Source organism: Lampetra fluviatilis, chromosome 48, assembly GCF_964198595.1.
Source record: "Lampetra fluviatilis chromosome 48, kcLamFluv1.1, whole genome shotgun sequence".
NCBI classification, from domain to species: Eukaryota; Metazoa; Chordata; class Hyperoartia; order Petromyzontiformes; family Petromyzontidae; genus Lampetra; species Lampetra fluviatilis.
In genome coordinates this window covers 1,965,372-1,981,610 of record NC_136322.1, presented here as the reverse complement: position 1 = coordinate 1,981,610, position 16,239 = coordinate 1,965,372, and the positions used below count along the sequence as shown (strand labels likewise).

The 16,239-nt window shown below is 48.2% G+C and overlaps 1 protein-coding gene across 4 annotated transcripts in view; it reads left to right on the top strand.

The window, feature by feature from the left end:
* Window positions 1-11,236, top strand: part of LOC144948270 (NACHT, LRR and PYD domains-containing protein 3-like) — a 57,551-nt gene extending 46,315 nt beyond the window's left edge. Inside the window, exons 7-8 of one of the 4 annotated variants that reach the window (XM_078877693.1) lie at window positions 9,838-9,921; window positions 10,740-11,236. In XM_078877693.1, coding sequence (XP_078733819.1) covers window positions 9,838-9,921; window positions 10,740-10,836 — 181 coding nt within the window. In that variant the 3' untranslated portion in view covers window positions 10,837-11,236. The other 3 variants (XM_078877695.1, XM_078877696.1, XM_078877694.1) reach the window with 3 other exon arrangements.
* Window positions 11,237-16,239: the final 5,003 nt, after the last annotated feature.

Sequence of the window (16,239 nt, the reverse complement as noted above, 5' to 3'; positions counted from 1 at the left end):
CAAACACACAAATACAACGATAAAAGATCCCTCATATAGCCTGAACAGACTGTTGGAGCAAGTGCTCTTAGCGAGCACCTATGAAGGCCGGTACGCCACACGAGGGGGTGAGTGGCCAGCACTACGCCCGTCCGCCTTTGTCCACCAGTGGCGATGTTTACTAACACACCGCACCAGGTACACATTTGAGGCTGAATAAACTTAGGGGAGGCCCATGACCGGTTCAGATAATCGCCACTGGTGTTGGCTGTGAACAGGAATCGAACTTTGGTTGTGGGGTTCATAGCACAGCGCGCTAACCGCTGCAATATCACTCCCTACACACACACACATTTATGGGAGTAGTTTGAGAGGGAATGGAAGAAGTTTTTAGGAAATGGGAGGAAGGTGAGATAATTGTTAGTTATTAAAAAAATGGGAGGAATTCAAGAGGAAATGGGAGGCGTTATAGGACACACACAGAAACACAAATGAGACAGACGCACAAATGCACACAAATCCAAAAATACAGAGAGGACCTATCAACTCTAAAGTTATGCATACAAATTTAAATTTCGATTTAAAGCTTTCGTGACTGCAGGGATTCATCTTCTTGGTTCTTTTGGTAAAGTCACGTAGAAGGGAAGTAATAAAATAATAAAAATAAAACATTATAAAATAAAATAATTCTCACGACGTTTCAGCTACAAGGCAAGCAGCCGTCTTCAGGTGAAGAATGAGACACTGCCAAGCTAGGAGCTTATATATAAGCTGAGTTGGAGGTGGAAGAAGAAGAAGAGAGCCTTAACAAAAGAATGTGCATATCAAGAGGAATTTAGCATATTCATGGGAAATGCGTAGGAGGTGGGCGGGGGGTTTCAAAGTCATATGCCCATGCATTATGCAGGATCAGCAGCACCAAGGGAGGGTGCAGGGAATAGCATTAACAAAGGAAAGGAATGTTAATAGTATGTAGCTGCAGTTTCTAAACAACCACGTAGAAAACTAAAGTATAAACGACATAAAAAACTAAAGTATAAACTGCATAGCACCATCAGTATATTTACTATACTCTACAATAAGCTGAGTTACTAACAGCAAGTAATACATTACAATTCTACGTCGTAAAAATTATATAATATGCTTCCATCTAAACGTTATTCTCTTACATCACACGAGCATACACCGTACTGCCATAGATAAACCCAACATTAAATTACGTACTATCTTGCTATAAACCACCCTATACCTTATACATTTTAATATAACACTATGTATTATTCTACCCACCCTAATGTGTATCACACTGCTATATGTTTACTATACAATTACGATACTATATATTACTTTGTACATTGTATTAAGCACATAAATGTTATACTATTTGTTATTATACACTATACCATTGACCGTCGTGTCAATGGGTGAGTCGTGGGGGGAAAAAACTTGCAGCGGAGCAAAGAATCCATTCCCTGCGGAGAATACAATGCTAGTGAGTGGAACGCGGTCTGAAAGTCACCGTAAACGTGAACACAATCAGTTAAGATCCGAAATGGTTTATTACGTCCTTCCAATGATTGCTAAGCCAGAATCCATCTTCTCGGTTGAAATTGTCTCTGTGTTTGTATATGTGGATCGCCTCATGAACGAATCTCTCATGATAGCCAGATGGCTTGCAGAGAACCTCTGTCTTGGAGAAGTCAATGTCATGTGAGCCCACTGAGTTGTAACAGTGATCTGCCACGGCTGAGGTGTTTGTCCTACCGTGTTTCAGGTCAGCTTTATGTTCACGGATGCGGTCCGAGACATGTCGTTTGGTTTCCCCAATGTAACTGCTACCACAGAGGCAACTTAGTTTGTAGACGCCAGGGTATTGTATGTCTGGAACCACATCTTTTACAGACGGGACCAGATCACGGATTTTATGTACTGTGTTGAATCGGGCCTGGATCTTGTGTTTAATCAGGATTTTGGAGATCTTTTTTGTGACCCCAGCAATGTAGGGTAAGGTGATGGTCTTGAAAGGCTCCTCAACAGGATCCTTCTTGATGGTTGGAGTGATGACTTTGCGGATTGTGTAGTCGGAGTAACCATTAGCCTTAAGACCTTGTCGTACGTGCTTGAGTTCACATTGCCAGTGAACTCAAGCACGTACGCCAAGTTCTTAAGGCTAATGGTTACTCCGACTACACAATCCGCAAAGCCATCACTCCAACCATCAAGAAGGATCCTGTTGAGGAGCCTTTCAAGACCATCACCTTACCCTACATTGCTGGGGTCACAAAAAAGATCTCCAAAATCCTGATTAAACACAAGATCCAGGTCCGATTCAACACAGTACATAAAATCCGTGATCTGGTCCCGTCTGTAAAAGATGTGGTTCCAGACATACAGTACCCTGGCGTCTACAAACTAAGTTGCCTCTGTGGTAGCAGTTACATTGGGGAAACCAAACGACATGTCTCGGACCGCATCCGTGAACATAAAGCAGACCTGAAACACGGTAGGACAAACACCTCAGCAGTGGCAGATCACTGTTACAACTCAGTGGGCTCACATGACATTGACTTCTCCAAGACAGAGGTTCTCTGCAAGCCATCTGGCTATCATGAGAGATTCGTTCATGAGGCGATCCACATATACAAACACAGAGACAATTTCAACCGAGAAGATGAATCATTGGAAGGACGTAATAAACCATTTCGGATCTTAACTGATTGTGTTCAAGTTTACGGTGACTTTCAGACCGCGTTCCACTCACTGGCATTGTATTCTCCGCAGGGAATGGATTCTTTGCTCCGCTGCAAGTTTTTTTCCCCCACGACTCACCCATTGACACGACGGTCAATGGTATAGTGTATAATAACAAATAGTATAACATTTATATGCTTAATACAATTGTAATAAAGGACTCGATCCTGGGTCTGTCTCCGTTGTCCTTTATTTGGGTTCTTACACTCTTCCCACACGGCCCTCGCTCAGAGTCTCCCCCGCTTGGCAGCTCGACCTCTGCCTTCGCTCCCGTAGCCTTTCGCGCTCCTGCAGCTCCGCTGCAGGTCTCCCTTGTGCAGCGCTCCGGCTGCTCTCACAGCAGCTCCATGCTGCTCCCCGTTCCTCCGTGCTCGGTCACCGCTGGCTGGCGGTGCCGAGTCTTACCGTGTGTGGCGATCTCGCCACTCCCCAACGTTCGCCCTGCGTGGCCTCTGTGGCGACCTCGCCACTCTCCGTCTCTATCCCCAACTCTCTCTTCCACCCCGCTGGCTGGCGCCGTCATGAGCCCCTCAGCCACCAGGCTGAGGCACGGTGACCACCCAACTTGGTCTCCACTCTTCTCTCCCCCGACTGACCCCGATGTCTTCCTGTCTCCCCGCTATACCATCCCCTACCACGTGACCCTGACTCCTCCCCCCATGACGTCATATCCGCCAAGCCGTTTACGCCCGCATTACACCACCCTCCCCCGTAGAGAAAATTCCAGCCGTCCTCGGCTGAAACAGAACAAAATAATGCGGGCGAAGGCATCACAAACAGGAGTCCCCCAGACACAACGGAGATTATAACAACAATGCAAGTAACGAAAGGGGAGGGATCAGGAACCGGAACAGAACAAAAAGAATAATAATAGCACAAAGCGCAACAACGGCAACCGACACGCAAGAATGGCACACGCGCACAACCCAGAAATGTGGTGTCTTAGAGCGTGTCCATGTTGTTGTTCCATCCACTCGGCTCAAGTCCAACATCAAAGAACAAGTGGTAGAGCAGAATGACGAACGGGCGCTCAATTGCTCCTTCAAGTCCTCATCCAGCTAGCACACCAGGTAACACCCAGTGTGGCAGGCGCCGAAGATCTGTGACGAGAAGGAGAATCCAATCCCCTGAGGCACAGCACAACAACGCACATCCGCATGTCGTACACGACAGCCACCCGGCCCAAGGGTAGTGGAGATGATGTAATTCCGGCCCGTTTAAGAAAACCCCAATAATTACCCAAAATAACGCGATGGATGCCCCAGTATTTACATTTTAACAACAATATTATTTACACGCGACAACAACAACAACAAAAAAATATTTCTGCTCTTGCCCACCAGCAGTCCTCCCTTGAGGACCAGCACAGACATCTCACGTACACAGCATGTACCCACGGTCACTCTCAACCAAACCCCCAGTCGCACACCCTCGCGTGGAGAGAGCCACGCTCCCCAGCGGTAACGTTTAACTCGCCCTAACCCTCACCGTGGTCGTCAAACCACAGCAACATCCACTGATCATACTCTCAGCTAGTGCAATTTCGGGAATGAGCAGCACTCGGCCATGCTCCTCCCTTACTATCCCATCAGCGATGGACACACACCAGCCTCTTATAGTCTGACGCTTTATAGCCAAGGGAAGATCAATCCCTCGACAAGGCCAGACACCAACGACCCCCCCCCCACGGGGTAATGTTCTCTTATAGAGACAATAACGCCCTAACCCAAATCCCGTGAGCCCCCGACACACCAGGTTCAGTCTGCCACCGCACAACTGAACCATGACTCCCCGAGCCATATGAGCACACGGCCCATTAGTTTGAGACATACCACGGAGGTTTCGCCTCCAGGCTGTCAGGTCAGCCATCAGCCATAGGCCGACGTGACCACCACTCGTGCATCACCCAATCAACAATGGCAGGCATAACAGATGGAATATTTGCCCCACCGAGGTTTTTCCCGCGCGCTGAAAATGGCGGCCCCCTGCGCCAAGCGCGTTCACGCAATATCTCGCGCGCACTCAAAATGGCGGCCACTTGCGCAAAGCTTATCGTCGCCATACCCCGCGTGCGCACAAAATGGCGGCCCAACGTGCGAACACGTGGCCAGTTTTCTCCGTGCGTGCACCCCAGCTGCCCTTTGCTGGGGGTCACAAAATGCATCCCCCGTCACGTTGTAACAACCCCACCAATGATAGACGCACAGCCCCAGCTTGCTGCGCACAGCAGTCACATCGGGGAAATTTTAACCAATATTTTACCAAACCACATTGGTTACACACATCAACTCGCAAAGCAACTCCTGGCTGCATGCAATCAACCGAATGAGCGACGCCATTTGGCGCCAATTTACGGCCCCATCACCATTAACATCTGATCCACCCACAACGGCGTCATCGCGCACCCTCATTTTCAAAAAGCTCAATTACCCCTATAATATACACGCAATCTCGTGTGCACAACACCCATACAACCAAATTTTTGGGTCCCCCTCGAATTTGTTACCAATTTCCAACAGGTACGCACAATTAATAACACTCCGAAACCCAATAGACAACCAATGCATCGCACCCCATAACCGTACAGAACGGTGTAACAGCACATGCAGTCACCATATCGCGATCACACGCGTACATTTAAGCACAATAGCAAGCAGATCTGCAGGCAACCAACACACCATTAATCCAGTCGTAACATTGCAGCAACAACACAAATATTCTCTCTCTTGCAACCAACCACATCGTACGCAGCATCTCGCAGCACCATACTCCAAAAAAAAAATATTTTTCAATCAAGCCCGTCGCACGCGGTAACCCACGAGATGGTACAGCTTAGGATACCCGACGCTCCCGAGTTAATAATTAACTTCGCCATCAAGATAACAACTCCACACCGCAGCGCACACACACAATTTGACACTCAGCAAGCACAGCCGACTCTCCTTCCCTCCTCAACACACACTCATACACACTAATTGACACCGAGCAACAAGCAAATAGCGCGTTCATCCAGAACACACACACACACACACAGCCCGAACCGCGCTCTACACGCTCGAGACATGACAAAAAATCGCCCCCCCGGCCCTCGAAAGATGGGTGAGGTGTGTGTTAAGGCCGGGTGTGTATCGTTACGACTCGCCCGGGGCTGCAGCAAGAAGAGGACAGCAGGGTGGTAACTTGAGACGCCTCGCGGAACTCGAACGATGACTTGACTGCTCCGTTGTCTCGCACCCGAGCCAGGACGGGAAGCTCCCGCCCCAGCAGCTGCAGCGTCCTCTCCTCGCAGCTCCCCCTCGCAAAACAGCAGCTCACAGCAGGCTGCTCTCCCCGCGGCACCTCCAGATGGCAGCGCAAGGCTGCCTCTCCGCCGCGATGTTGAAGATGGCGGCGTCTCCCCGCCGCGGTGAAGACAAGATGGCGGCTTCCCGCCGTTTCTCCCCTGCCACGCCCAAGATGGCGTCTTCGTGCCGCGTGGCCGATGGCGCTGGCAGCGCAGGCAAGGCGGCGGCCTGCAGACCACCATCGGCTCTCCCCACTGCCGTCGTCGGCGTGGTGAGCTCACACAGTTGCGCCAGCACGATTTTCCAGGTCTCCAGCTGCGCCATCTGTCTCAATCGTAAGTCGGATGATGTAGCAGATGATGGCGCAGGAATATTCTTTCTTCTGAGCTGTCTTGACAAGCCGTTTCACTTCTGACACCAGTGTAATAAAGGACTCGATCCTGGGTCTGTCTCCGTTGTCCTTTATTTGGGTTCTTACACTCTTCCCACACGGCCCTCGCTCAGAGTCTCCCCCGCTTGGCAGCTCGACCTCTGCCTTCGCTCCCGTAGCCTTTCATCTTACCGTGTGTGGCGATCTCGCCACTCCCCAACGTTCGCCCTGCGTGGCCTCTGTGGCGACCTCGCCACTCTCCAATCTCAGCCCTGCGTGGCCTCTGTGGCGACCTCGCCACTCTCCGTCTCTATCCCCAACTCTCTCTTCCACCCCGCTGGCTGGCGCCGTCATGAGCCCCTCAGCCACCAGGCTGAGGCACGGTGACCACCCAACTTGGTCTCCACTCTTCTCTCCCCCGACTGACCCCGATGTCTTCCTGTCTCCCCGTTATACCATCCCCTACCACGTGACCCTGACTCCTCCTCCCATGACGTCATATCTGCCAAGCCGTTTACGCCCGCATTACACAATGTACAAAGTAATATATAGTATCGTAATTGTATAGTAAACATATAGCAGTGTGATACACATTAGGGTGGGTAGAATAATACATAGTGTTATATTAAAATGTATAAGGTGGTGTATAGTAATACAGTATATATAATTTAATGTTGGGTTTGTCTATGGCAGTATATAGTATGGGGTAGACCCGTGTGATGTAAGAGAATAAAGTTTAGCTGGAAGCATATTATATAATTTTTACGACGTAGAATTGTAATGTATTACTTGCTGTTAGTAACTCAGCTTATTGTAGAGTATAGTAAATATACTGATGGCGCTATGCAGTTTATACTTTAGTTTTTTATGTAGTTTATACTTTAGTTTTCTACGTGGTTGTTTAGTAACTGCAGCTACATACTATTAACATTCCTTTCCTTTGTTAATGCTACTCCCTGCACCCTCCCTTGGTGCTGCTGATCCTGCATAATGCATGGGCATAATATGACTTTGAAACCCCCCCCGCCCACCTCCTATGTATTTCCCATGAATATGCTAAATTCCTCTTGATATGCACATTCTTTTGTTAAGGCTCTCTTCTTCTTCCACCTCCAACTCAGCTTATATATAAGCTCCTAGCTTGGCAGTGTCTCATTCTTCACCTGAAGACGGCTGCTTGCGTTGTAGCCGAAACGTCGTGAGAATTATTTTATTTTATTATTTTTTATTTTTATTATTTTATTACTTCCCTTCTACGTGACTTTACCGAAAGAACCAAGAAGACATACAAATTTAATTTGTGTTATTTCTAGATGAGTGCCAAATTTTCATTGGTGCAGTCAATGTCTGGTCAGCGGTTGTCTTATTCAAGCTTGAGAAGGTCCAGTTTTGTTGTTCAGAAATCGAGAATGTTCAGATGGAGGATGCCCAAGCCGGAACGATTAGCAAAGTTGGTTGCGCTAAATAAAGAAGAGGGAGGCACGAACGATGTAGGCCCAGAGTTACGTTCAATCCGGCTCATGAGTAGGAGCAAGACTAGCAGCTTACTAACGGATATTTGGTTATCAACAAATGGGCCTACGTCGCAGGAGTTTAGTAGAAGAACACTGAGGATATATTAGGAGAACAGCAATTTTAGGGAATTAGTGAGAGAGCTAGTGGAAGGAAATTATACAGGTAGGAACAACAGTTCCACACTGCCCACCAGGGATTATTTGTCTGTCTGTCGTGCATAGCTACGCCCTCGATTTGTATTTCATAGAGCGCTTCAGGCGGGCTCAGCACCACGTGACGCGCCACCCCACGCAGCTTGCACCACGTGACACGGGTCGCACGAATGCGCTGTCCAACCAAGTTCCTACCTGCCCACTCCGAAGGAACGTGTTAATTGGTGTGGGAGTGAAATGTAGGGCACCATGGTGGCTCAGAGATGTTGACTATCTGGCTTGGTATACAGGAGGTCTTGTGTTCGATCCTGACGCCTGTATATTTGGAGTTTACATGTTCTACCTTCGGGCACGTGGATTTTCAACCGAGTTCTCCGGGTTTTCTTTTCACGTTTAGAATTATGCTTTTAGAGTATGTGGCTGATATAATTTTCCACGTGACAAACCACTTCCTTGAGCTATAATTTGTGGCCAGGTCGCTTCTAAAAAAAGAGCCAAATAGCTCAGTGGGCCTTATCTGGTAAAATGAAGTTCCTACCTGCCCACTCCGAAGGAACATGTTAATTGGTGTGGGAGTGAAATGTAGGGCACCATGGTGGCTCAGAGATGTTGACTATCTCGCTTGGTATACAGGAGGTCCTGTGTTCGATCCTGACGCCTGTATATTTGGAGTTTACATGTTCTACCTTCGGGCACGTGGATTTTCAACCGAGTCCTCCGGGTTTTCTTTCTACGTTTAGAATTATGCTTTTAGAGTGTGTGGCTGATATCAATTTCCACGTGACAAACCACTTCCTTGAGCTATAATTTGTGACCAGGTCGCTTCTAAAAAAAGAGCTAAATAGCTCAGTGGGCCTTATCTGGTTAAATGAAAATAGTTTAGTATTATAGGTGAGAATGGACGACAGAGGGAATCATTGGAAAGTGGAGGGAATGAGGTAGAGAGGGGGAAAGGATTGAGGAGGGGCAGAGAGGGAGGTAGAGTGGAGGGGCATAAGGTAGGGAATGGTATGGCAGGAGGAGAGGATGGGACGATTCGAGAGGTGAATGTGGATAAGTGGTGCGAGAGAAGCATGCACGGCAGCAAGATAGAGGAGGCCATTGTGGAAGAGTTGGAGGACAAGGAGCAGAGAGATAGGTGGGGTCTATCCACTAGGAGGAGTGAGAGAAAAGGAGAATTAAATAAGTGAACGAGAAAGAGGAGCCAGAAAGAAAAATTCACTGGAGGCAAGCAAGCTTTTGCGAGTGAAAACAGGAGCAGGATTTATGCTGTTCCCATCATACAACAAACTCCCCGGCAATCCACTCCCACACTCGCTCCACATGCCGCTGGCCATCGAACAAAGATGTTCACTGCATCAAACGCTTTCAGGTGTGCTTCTGCGGCCGTCTGGAATGCTTTCCTTCTAATATTAGGAAGCCACTGGAGCTGTGCACTTTTAAATATAGATTTAAACTCGTTTTTTTTTTATAACTACGTTTTGTGTTCAGTTTGCTGTCATTCCCTTTGTACCACCTATTAGAACGAGTCGCTATGATAATGATGATGAAGAAGATGATGAAGAAGATGATAAAGGCAGTGAGCGCTGTTACTGCTGCAGCTGATGTTACTCAGCTTGAGAGCAATTTCTATTTGCGAGCTCCTATTACAGCTGGTGCTCTCGTCTTCCACTGTCTCCACAGTCACGTATTCACCCCTCTCCACCGCTCAGCATCCGTCACTCTGCGCTGCTCCACCATCTCTCAATCTCTGCTCAACCCCGACTCGTCTCTTCTCTCCCTGTAGCCTGGATCGCTGCTCACTGACGGACAAATCAATCGTGGGTCTTCATGACATCATCAGCACCAACAGAGCATTGTGGTGGCTCGGGTAAAGATGTTCTACGCATTTCTAACACGCTCTTTGTGTGAAAACTGCGTATTATCGTTACAAAAAAACTCTGCCGTGAAAGTGAATATGTAATTGGTGACATTTCGGGTAATGACCTTTCTTTTGAGCACATTTTTGCTCTATGAAGAAGCGCTATTTGCCAGTGGTTAGATTAGTAATAGTGTTGTGTATTGTAGTGCATTTGATATTCATTCTGAGTCCCAGGCACACGGCCAAATCACTGGGAATGTGCCTGTTCATATCAGATCTGGAAGAGAAGCAGGTTTGAGCGTGGATAGTTATTAGGTGGGTGAAAACCAGGAATAAAAACTAGTGTTATGGGCTGCAGGGTGTTGCTGTCAGTAGCAGGATGCAGCATCGCACAATCCCACCATAGTACCGTACTAAGAGAGGTTTTGCTCGTTGTATGCGTTCGATGCATTCCCAAAAAAATATGGACAAAGTGAAACCGCACGAGACAGCTGCTTGCCTGCCGAATAGCACATACAGTACATAGACAGTGTTGGCATATGAGTGAATTCAAACCGCATATATAGTGAAGTTTGGATAGAAATGTGTTAGCCTCGTATACAGAATCGCACAAATTAAACCCGCATAAAATATTGGAAACCTATATGCCACATCTGCAGTCCCAGCCATCACCTATCTTCACTGACCAGTTTGGTGAAGTATGGTAAACTAACTCCCACAGGGTGGTTGTTGTTGTTGCTGTGGGGGCTGCTTGGGTTTCGAGCTGCGAGGAGCTGCCTCAGGCTCCTATGAACCCCGATTGCCGTGAACCTCTCTGTGTGCTGCAGGGTGCGGGGCAATGGCTTCAGTGAAGAGGGGAAGATGGAACTGAAGGGCAAATGGGCTCACAGAGGAGACTTGACGATTTCCTTTAATTACCTCTGAGAGAGACGATGTATTATGCGATGCAAAGTCTACATCAGCATAATTGGTGAGGCTGCGCCACCCCGAGGCCTTGCCCACTTCTGCCAGGACCTCGGGCCACCATCATCATTCAGTTTCTGCGAGAAAGTCCTGCCGGTGTGCGTCGCGTGGCCCCTCTGCTACGTCCCCGGGCCTGGCGCGCGGACTCGATGAGGCCGCCCCGGCAGGTCTCCATCTCCTCCTCGGTGTCCTCATCCCCTGTATGGGAGGACAGTCCTTTCACTTGAGCGCGCAGGGACTGGTAGCCCTGTGCCCTGGAAGCCAACTGGCAGCGGTTCGCCCCACACACGCACGGGAGGGGGTGGTACCCCCTCCCCCACCTCTGGCCTCCCTTGAGCTGCCTCTCTGCACCAAAAATCATAGAGCGACGCGTGGGGGAGGGGGGGCGTCTGGGGGCGGAGGGGCGACCCCGAGGTGTACTCGCCCAGAGTGCATCCCTCCTGGGTCCTCTTCTTCCCCCCATCGTCGCCCACCTCGGTTGGGAAACCACTTTACACCTCGCGACCTCACACGGGTTAATATTCCACCCCGCTTCGTAGAGTAGGAAGTGCCCGTGCGGTCATCGGTTCATGGTGAGTGTGTCTCTATGTAGGTGGATTGCTCTAAACGTATCTGTGCGTCTGTGCAGGCATGTTGCTGGCCACTCACTCCCTCGTGTGCCATGCCGGCCTTCATAGGTGTTCGCTAACAGCACTTGCCCCAATAGTCTGTCAAGGCGAAATGGGGGATCTTTGTATATGTATATAACCAGCAACGTGCTTAGTTTCCTGCCGGTGAGCCTTTAACACTTCACGTGGCACCTAGCCTGGCACAAGCGTCAAGGTACCGTCACTGCCACTTAGTAGTGAACGGCAGCTGTGGTTGGGGTATATATATATCTATACCATTATCGGCTTGTGGGCATGTAATATATGTGTGTATTTCTACAGCTCTATAGCCCCCCCCGCCCGCGAAAACTTTGCTCCAGGATTTTCGGTGCAGAGACAGCTTGGGAGTGGTGTGAGCAAAACCTAAAGGAGGCCCCTCGCGCCACACACATACTGCGAATCGGCGCTTTCCTTGATTTTTCTCGACCTCTGGTGGTGCATGGCGGAGTAATATCGGGTCGTGCCTGATCTCGCCTGATAGAGGGGGAACCGCTTCGTTTACAATTCAAATTACCCGGCGGTGGTTCCTCTGCTTGCGGCGTGAGCGCGGCCTAATATCTGAACTAATTGTCGATGAAATCACCGATTCTGGTCTTCAGGCCTTTAAATGCAGAACACATGGTACATCTACTCACTTCACCACATGCATTGTAGGGACTGAGTCGTTGAGCTGCAGTGAACCAATTATTATTCCGATTAGATGTACTCATGTCTGATATGGCTATTGTTCACAATTGCACCCAATAAAAAATACCCCTGCCACCCAAGGTCACGCGGCCTTCCAACAGCTCAGGGAGATGATTAATCGGGGTGAAGACCCCCTGTGCACGCGCCTCGCAGGCGGCAGGGAAGGTTTTCTAAATGGAGGGCCTCCCCTTCGGTCCCGAGCCATCTCATAGAGTTAGATACTTGCCTACCAACAGCAGTCTCTTGCACATGACCAACGCATCAGATGGCTCTGCATCTGCAGACAGCGATTCTCTGCTCCAGCTTTTGCTCCCAGTCCCCCCTGTCACCCCTTCTTCCTCCCTCCCACACCCTTTGTATTTCAGTTCCCTATTTTTCCCTTTTGTATTTATTCTTTATGGCCCATTATTTTTGCTACGGCACCCTAGCCGGCTTCCCGACTCGCTGTCGTAGCGTTGAGCCACCACAAACTTTGGGCTGCTCCCCCCCACCCCACTTCGTGGCGCACACTCGTCTGCTTTGCCACCGTCTGCCTTCCTGTCTGGCTCCGGGCTCCTCCGTGGATCTTCGCCTGACCTATCGGGTTGCTTTCGGGGTTGCCCTGGTGGACTCCCCCGCCTTGGTGCTGAGCCGGGAACCACCTTTGCCGCGACTGCGTGCACTGCTGGGGTCCTGCTGTTAGCTCCTTCAACATGTCATGGAAGCTGGTTTCGTAAGTGCGGGTGTTCGCAAGTTTCGGACTATTGGTCCTTTTTATATATTGTGTTTTAAGCAACTTGCTTATTCTTCATTTGTCTTACTCTCGTGACATCGGTTTGTTTGTATTGTTGTTGTTGATGTAACTCCAAGACACCCCATGCCTTCTACTGTAGGCTTATCGGATTCCTCCGGTCTAAATAAAGATTCTGAATCTGTTTACTGTGTATACTGTGTGGTTTTGTGTGTACAATGTGTGTGTACTAACTGTGGATACTGGTGTAGTGTGTGTGTACACAGTGTAAACTGCGTGGTATACACTGTACTGAGTATACTGTGTGGTGTAGTGTGTACACTGTGGTGTAGTGTGTACAGTCAGTACACACACGTGTGTACTGTGTATACTGTGGTGTAGTGTTTACTGAGTATACTTTGTGGTGTCGTGTGTACTGAGTATACTGTGTGGTGTACTGTGTACACTGTGGTATACTAACGGTATATACTCGGTTTGTATTTGTATTGTGTGATATAACTCGCCGACCCCGTGCCCCCTACTGGACTTCCAGGAAAGGAGCTTCATAGCTCATCAGATACCTCCTCCTGCAGTCTAAATAAGGATTATGATTGTGTTCTTGACTGAGCTCTGCGACCTACCCAACCGGTTCCTCCTGCTAGAAAACAGTCGCTTAATGCAACGCGGTAGTGTTCCCTTTACATAAAGCGCAGAGTTGCTTCACAGATCTCCTGATAAACTCAGAATGACCAGTAGCAGGTAACACTTTAATCATAAAATCAACAGAAAAAATCGGATCAAGGAAACAACGAGACGGAAATGTACAGGGACTCACCTACTTACGAACATTCGACTTACAAACTCTCAGAGATACGAACAAACCTGTCCGTATGTCCAGTTGTATGTTCGGACCGAGAGTCGTAAGTTTAACCTCCAAGCAATAGATTATGGTGGTGGGAACTACATTTGCAGAACGTGAAAAAACAGTGACATCTACAGGAAATTATACAACTTTTAAAGCCATTCCTAGTGTTTAGTGTACATGCCGTGCAACATGTGTGGAGCTCCATGTCAGACCCGACCGGGGGCGCCCGGGTTGCCTGACTGCAAGCCCCAGTGCCCCGGGCTCCATCGGCCACTTCATCCTCATGAGACGATCTGGACCCCAAGCTCCCCTCCCCATCTGACTCTGGTGCAGGGCGGCGTGCTCGATTTGTGCACGATGTGCGGGTAACGGACATCCTGGTCCACTCTAAACATATATTAGGGGCTCTGTAATAGAGAGAATGGAGGCTTTAAAGAAACCTGTGAAAAGCTACTACAGTTGGAAGACGCTTTGGTTAAGCTACACAAAAGATTTAAAACCACGTGCTTAACAGAAATTATTGAAGAAATAGATGGGACAAGATTATAACGAGCAACGAATAAACGACCAGAGAAGCAGATTATACCAAAGAGCTAGGCACTCCTACCATGATCGTTCTCCAGCCACTCTAATCATATTGTCAATAATTATCAAAACCAGGAGGCACCGCGCATACATCTCATTCATACGTAAAGGAAAAGATCTACCTCTTAGGAGAACCAAAGAGATCAATTAATATTTCATGGAATATTATAAATCCGACTCTCCTTTCAGCAAGACTTTATTCCTTCCTGGGGAAAATATCTCTTCCCAAATTAGCCCAAGAGCCTTGTGAACCCATCACCCTTAAGGAATTTCAGGTGGCCTTGGCTGTGTCTCCTTCGGGGAATATGACCAGTCCCGATGGAATACCAGTAGAACTCAACAGGAGGGTTGTATCCCCTCTGTCAACTTGGTTAAAATATACCCTAGATGCAGCATTCGAATTATAACTTCTCCCCTGCTCTGTGAATGATGCCAGGATTACAGTTCTCCATAAGGCAGGTTCCCGAGAAGTTGCCATGGGTGGCTTTTGGCTAAGCTCCCTTTTAGATGCAGACTATAAAGTATTAGCCAAATCATAGTCAGGAGACTGGAAAAGTTTCTACCAACAAGCATCGGGGAAGTTCAGACTGGTTTTGTCAAAAATAAGCACTCCACTGAAAACGTTAGGACCTTAGTTAACGCAATATAGATTATCAACAGATATAACCTCCCTGCATATGCCCTGACATTGGATGGGGAAAATGCGTTCAAGAGTCAAATGGGCCTTTTCTCTTCAGAGCAGCGGATAAATTTGGATTTCCTCAACAATTTATAGACATGTGAAAACTACTCTATACAGACCACATGGCCTCAGGTATGACGAATGGGTTAACTGCTAATGTCTTCCCCTTGGGGACGGGAACTAGGAGACTGGGCTTCCCACTTCCCCCAATACTTTTTCCCTTAGCAATGGAACCACTCGCTTAAGTGTTAGGGAAAATCACTATTGTGGGGGAGAGGTTTGTCCAGGGCCGGATCATGGTCCCGTGAGGCCCCTGGGCACATGTCTTTTGATGCCCCCCCCCCCCCCGCTTTCCTATATTGGTGTCTTTCTTGCCTTCCTCCTCGCAAAATCATCCTCTATATCGTCAAAATCTAGCTGTCTGACAAGGTCTGACTCGATTGACATAAGTGACAATGAGCTGAGACGTGTTTGGAACATGCTACTCCACGGCTCATTTTTTATTCTGCCTAAAAGAAACGTCCACTTATCCTGGCAGTTTGTCACTGGTAAAGTTAGAAAAATCCGAAGTGCCATGAAAACATTTGGGAATACTGACTGCAGATTAAGTTCCTGCAACGTCTGAAGCAATTTAGTTGTGCACTTCTCACCCTCAGAGTCAGACATGAAAGACTTGAATTTGATGAGTTATTTGGCAAAGTTCATGTCCAGGTCTGATGGATATGCAGCGGAGAGTGCATTTATCTTTTCCACTATGACATCACTGTTTGACACCTGATCTGACATGAACAGAACTCCAAAGAGACTGGTCAAACGTTTGTAAGTGTCCAAGCGATGTTCAAAGCATGCCACTAGCTTATCAATGACCACATAACATGTTTCTATTTTGAACTTCTCCCTCCCCTCAAGTGACAGACCTGGCTCTGAGCTCTCATCTGCAAATGTTTTGCGTTCCCTCTTTCACTGAAGATCGTGCTTATATGACTGAGAGACACCCGTCACATTTAAAGCTTCCCTTTCAAAAGACTCAAACTGGTCTCGCTGTCCTGCCACAAAATCCCTCAACGAAGATAAAGCTGTGCTGCTACAGAGATGTAAATGTCACTTTTCTGTAGGTGCATGCTTGTAGCATGGAACCGGTCAAGTATGACGTCCCAGAAATGTGCCATGAACACCATCTCTAAGGTGT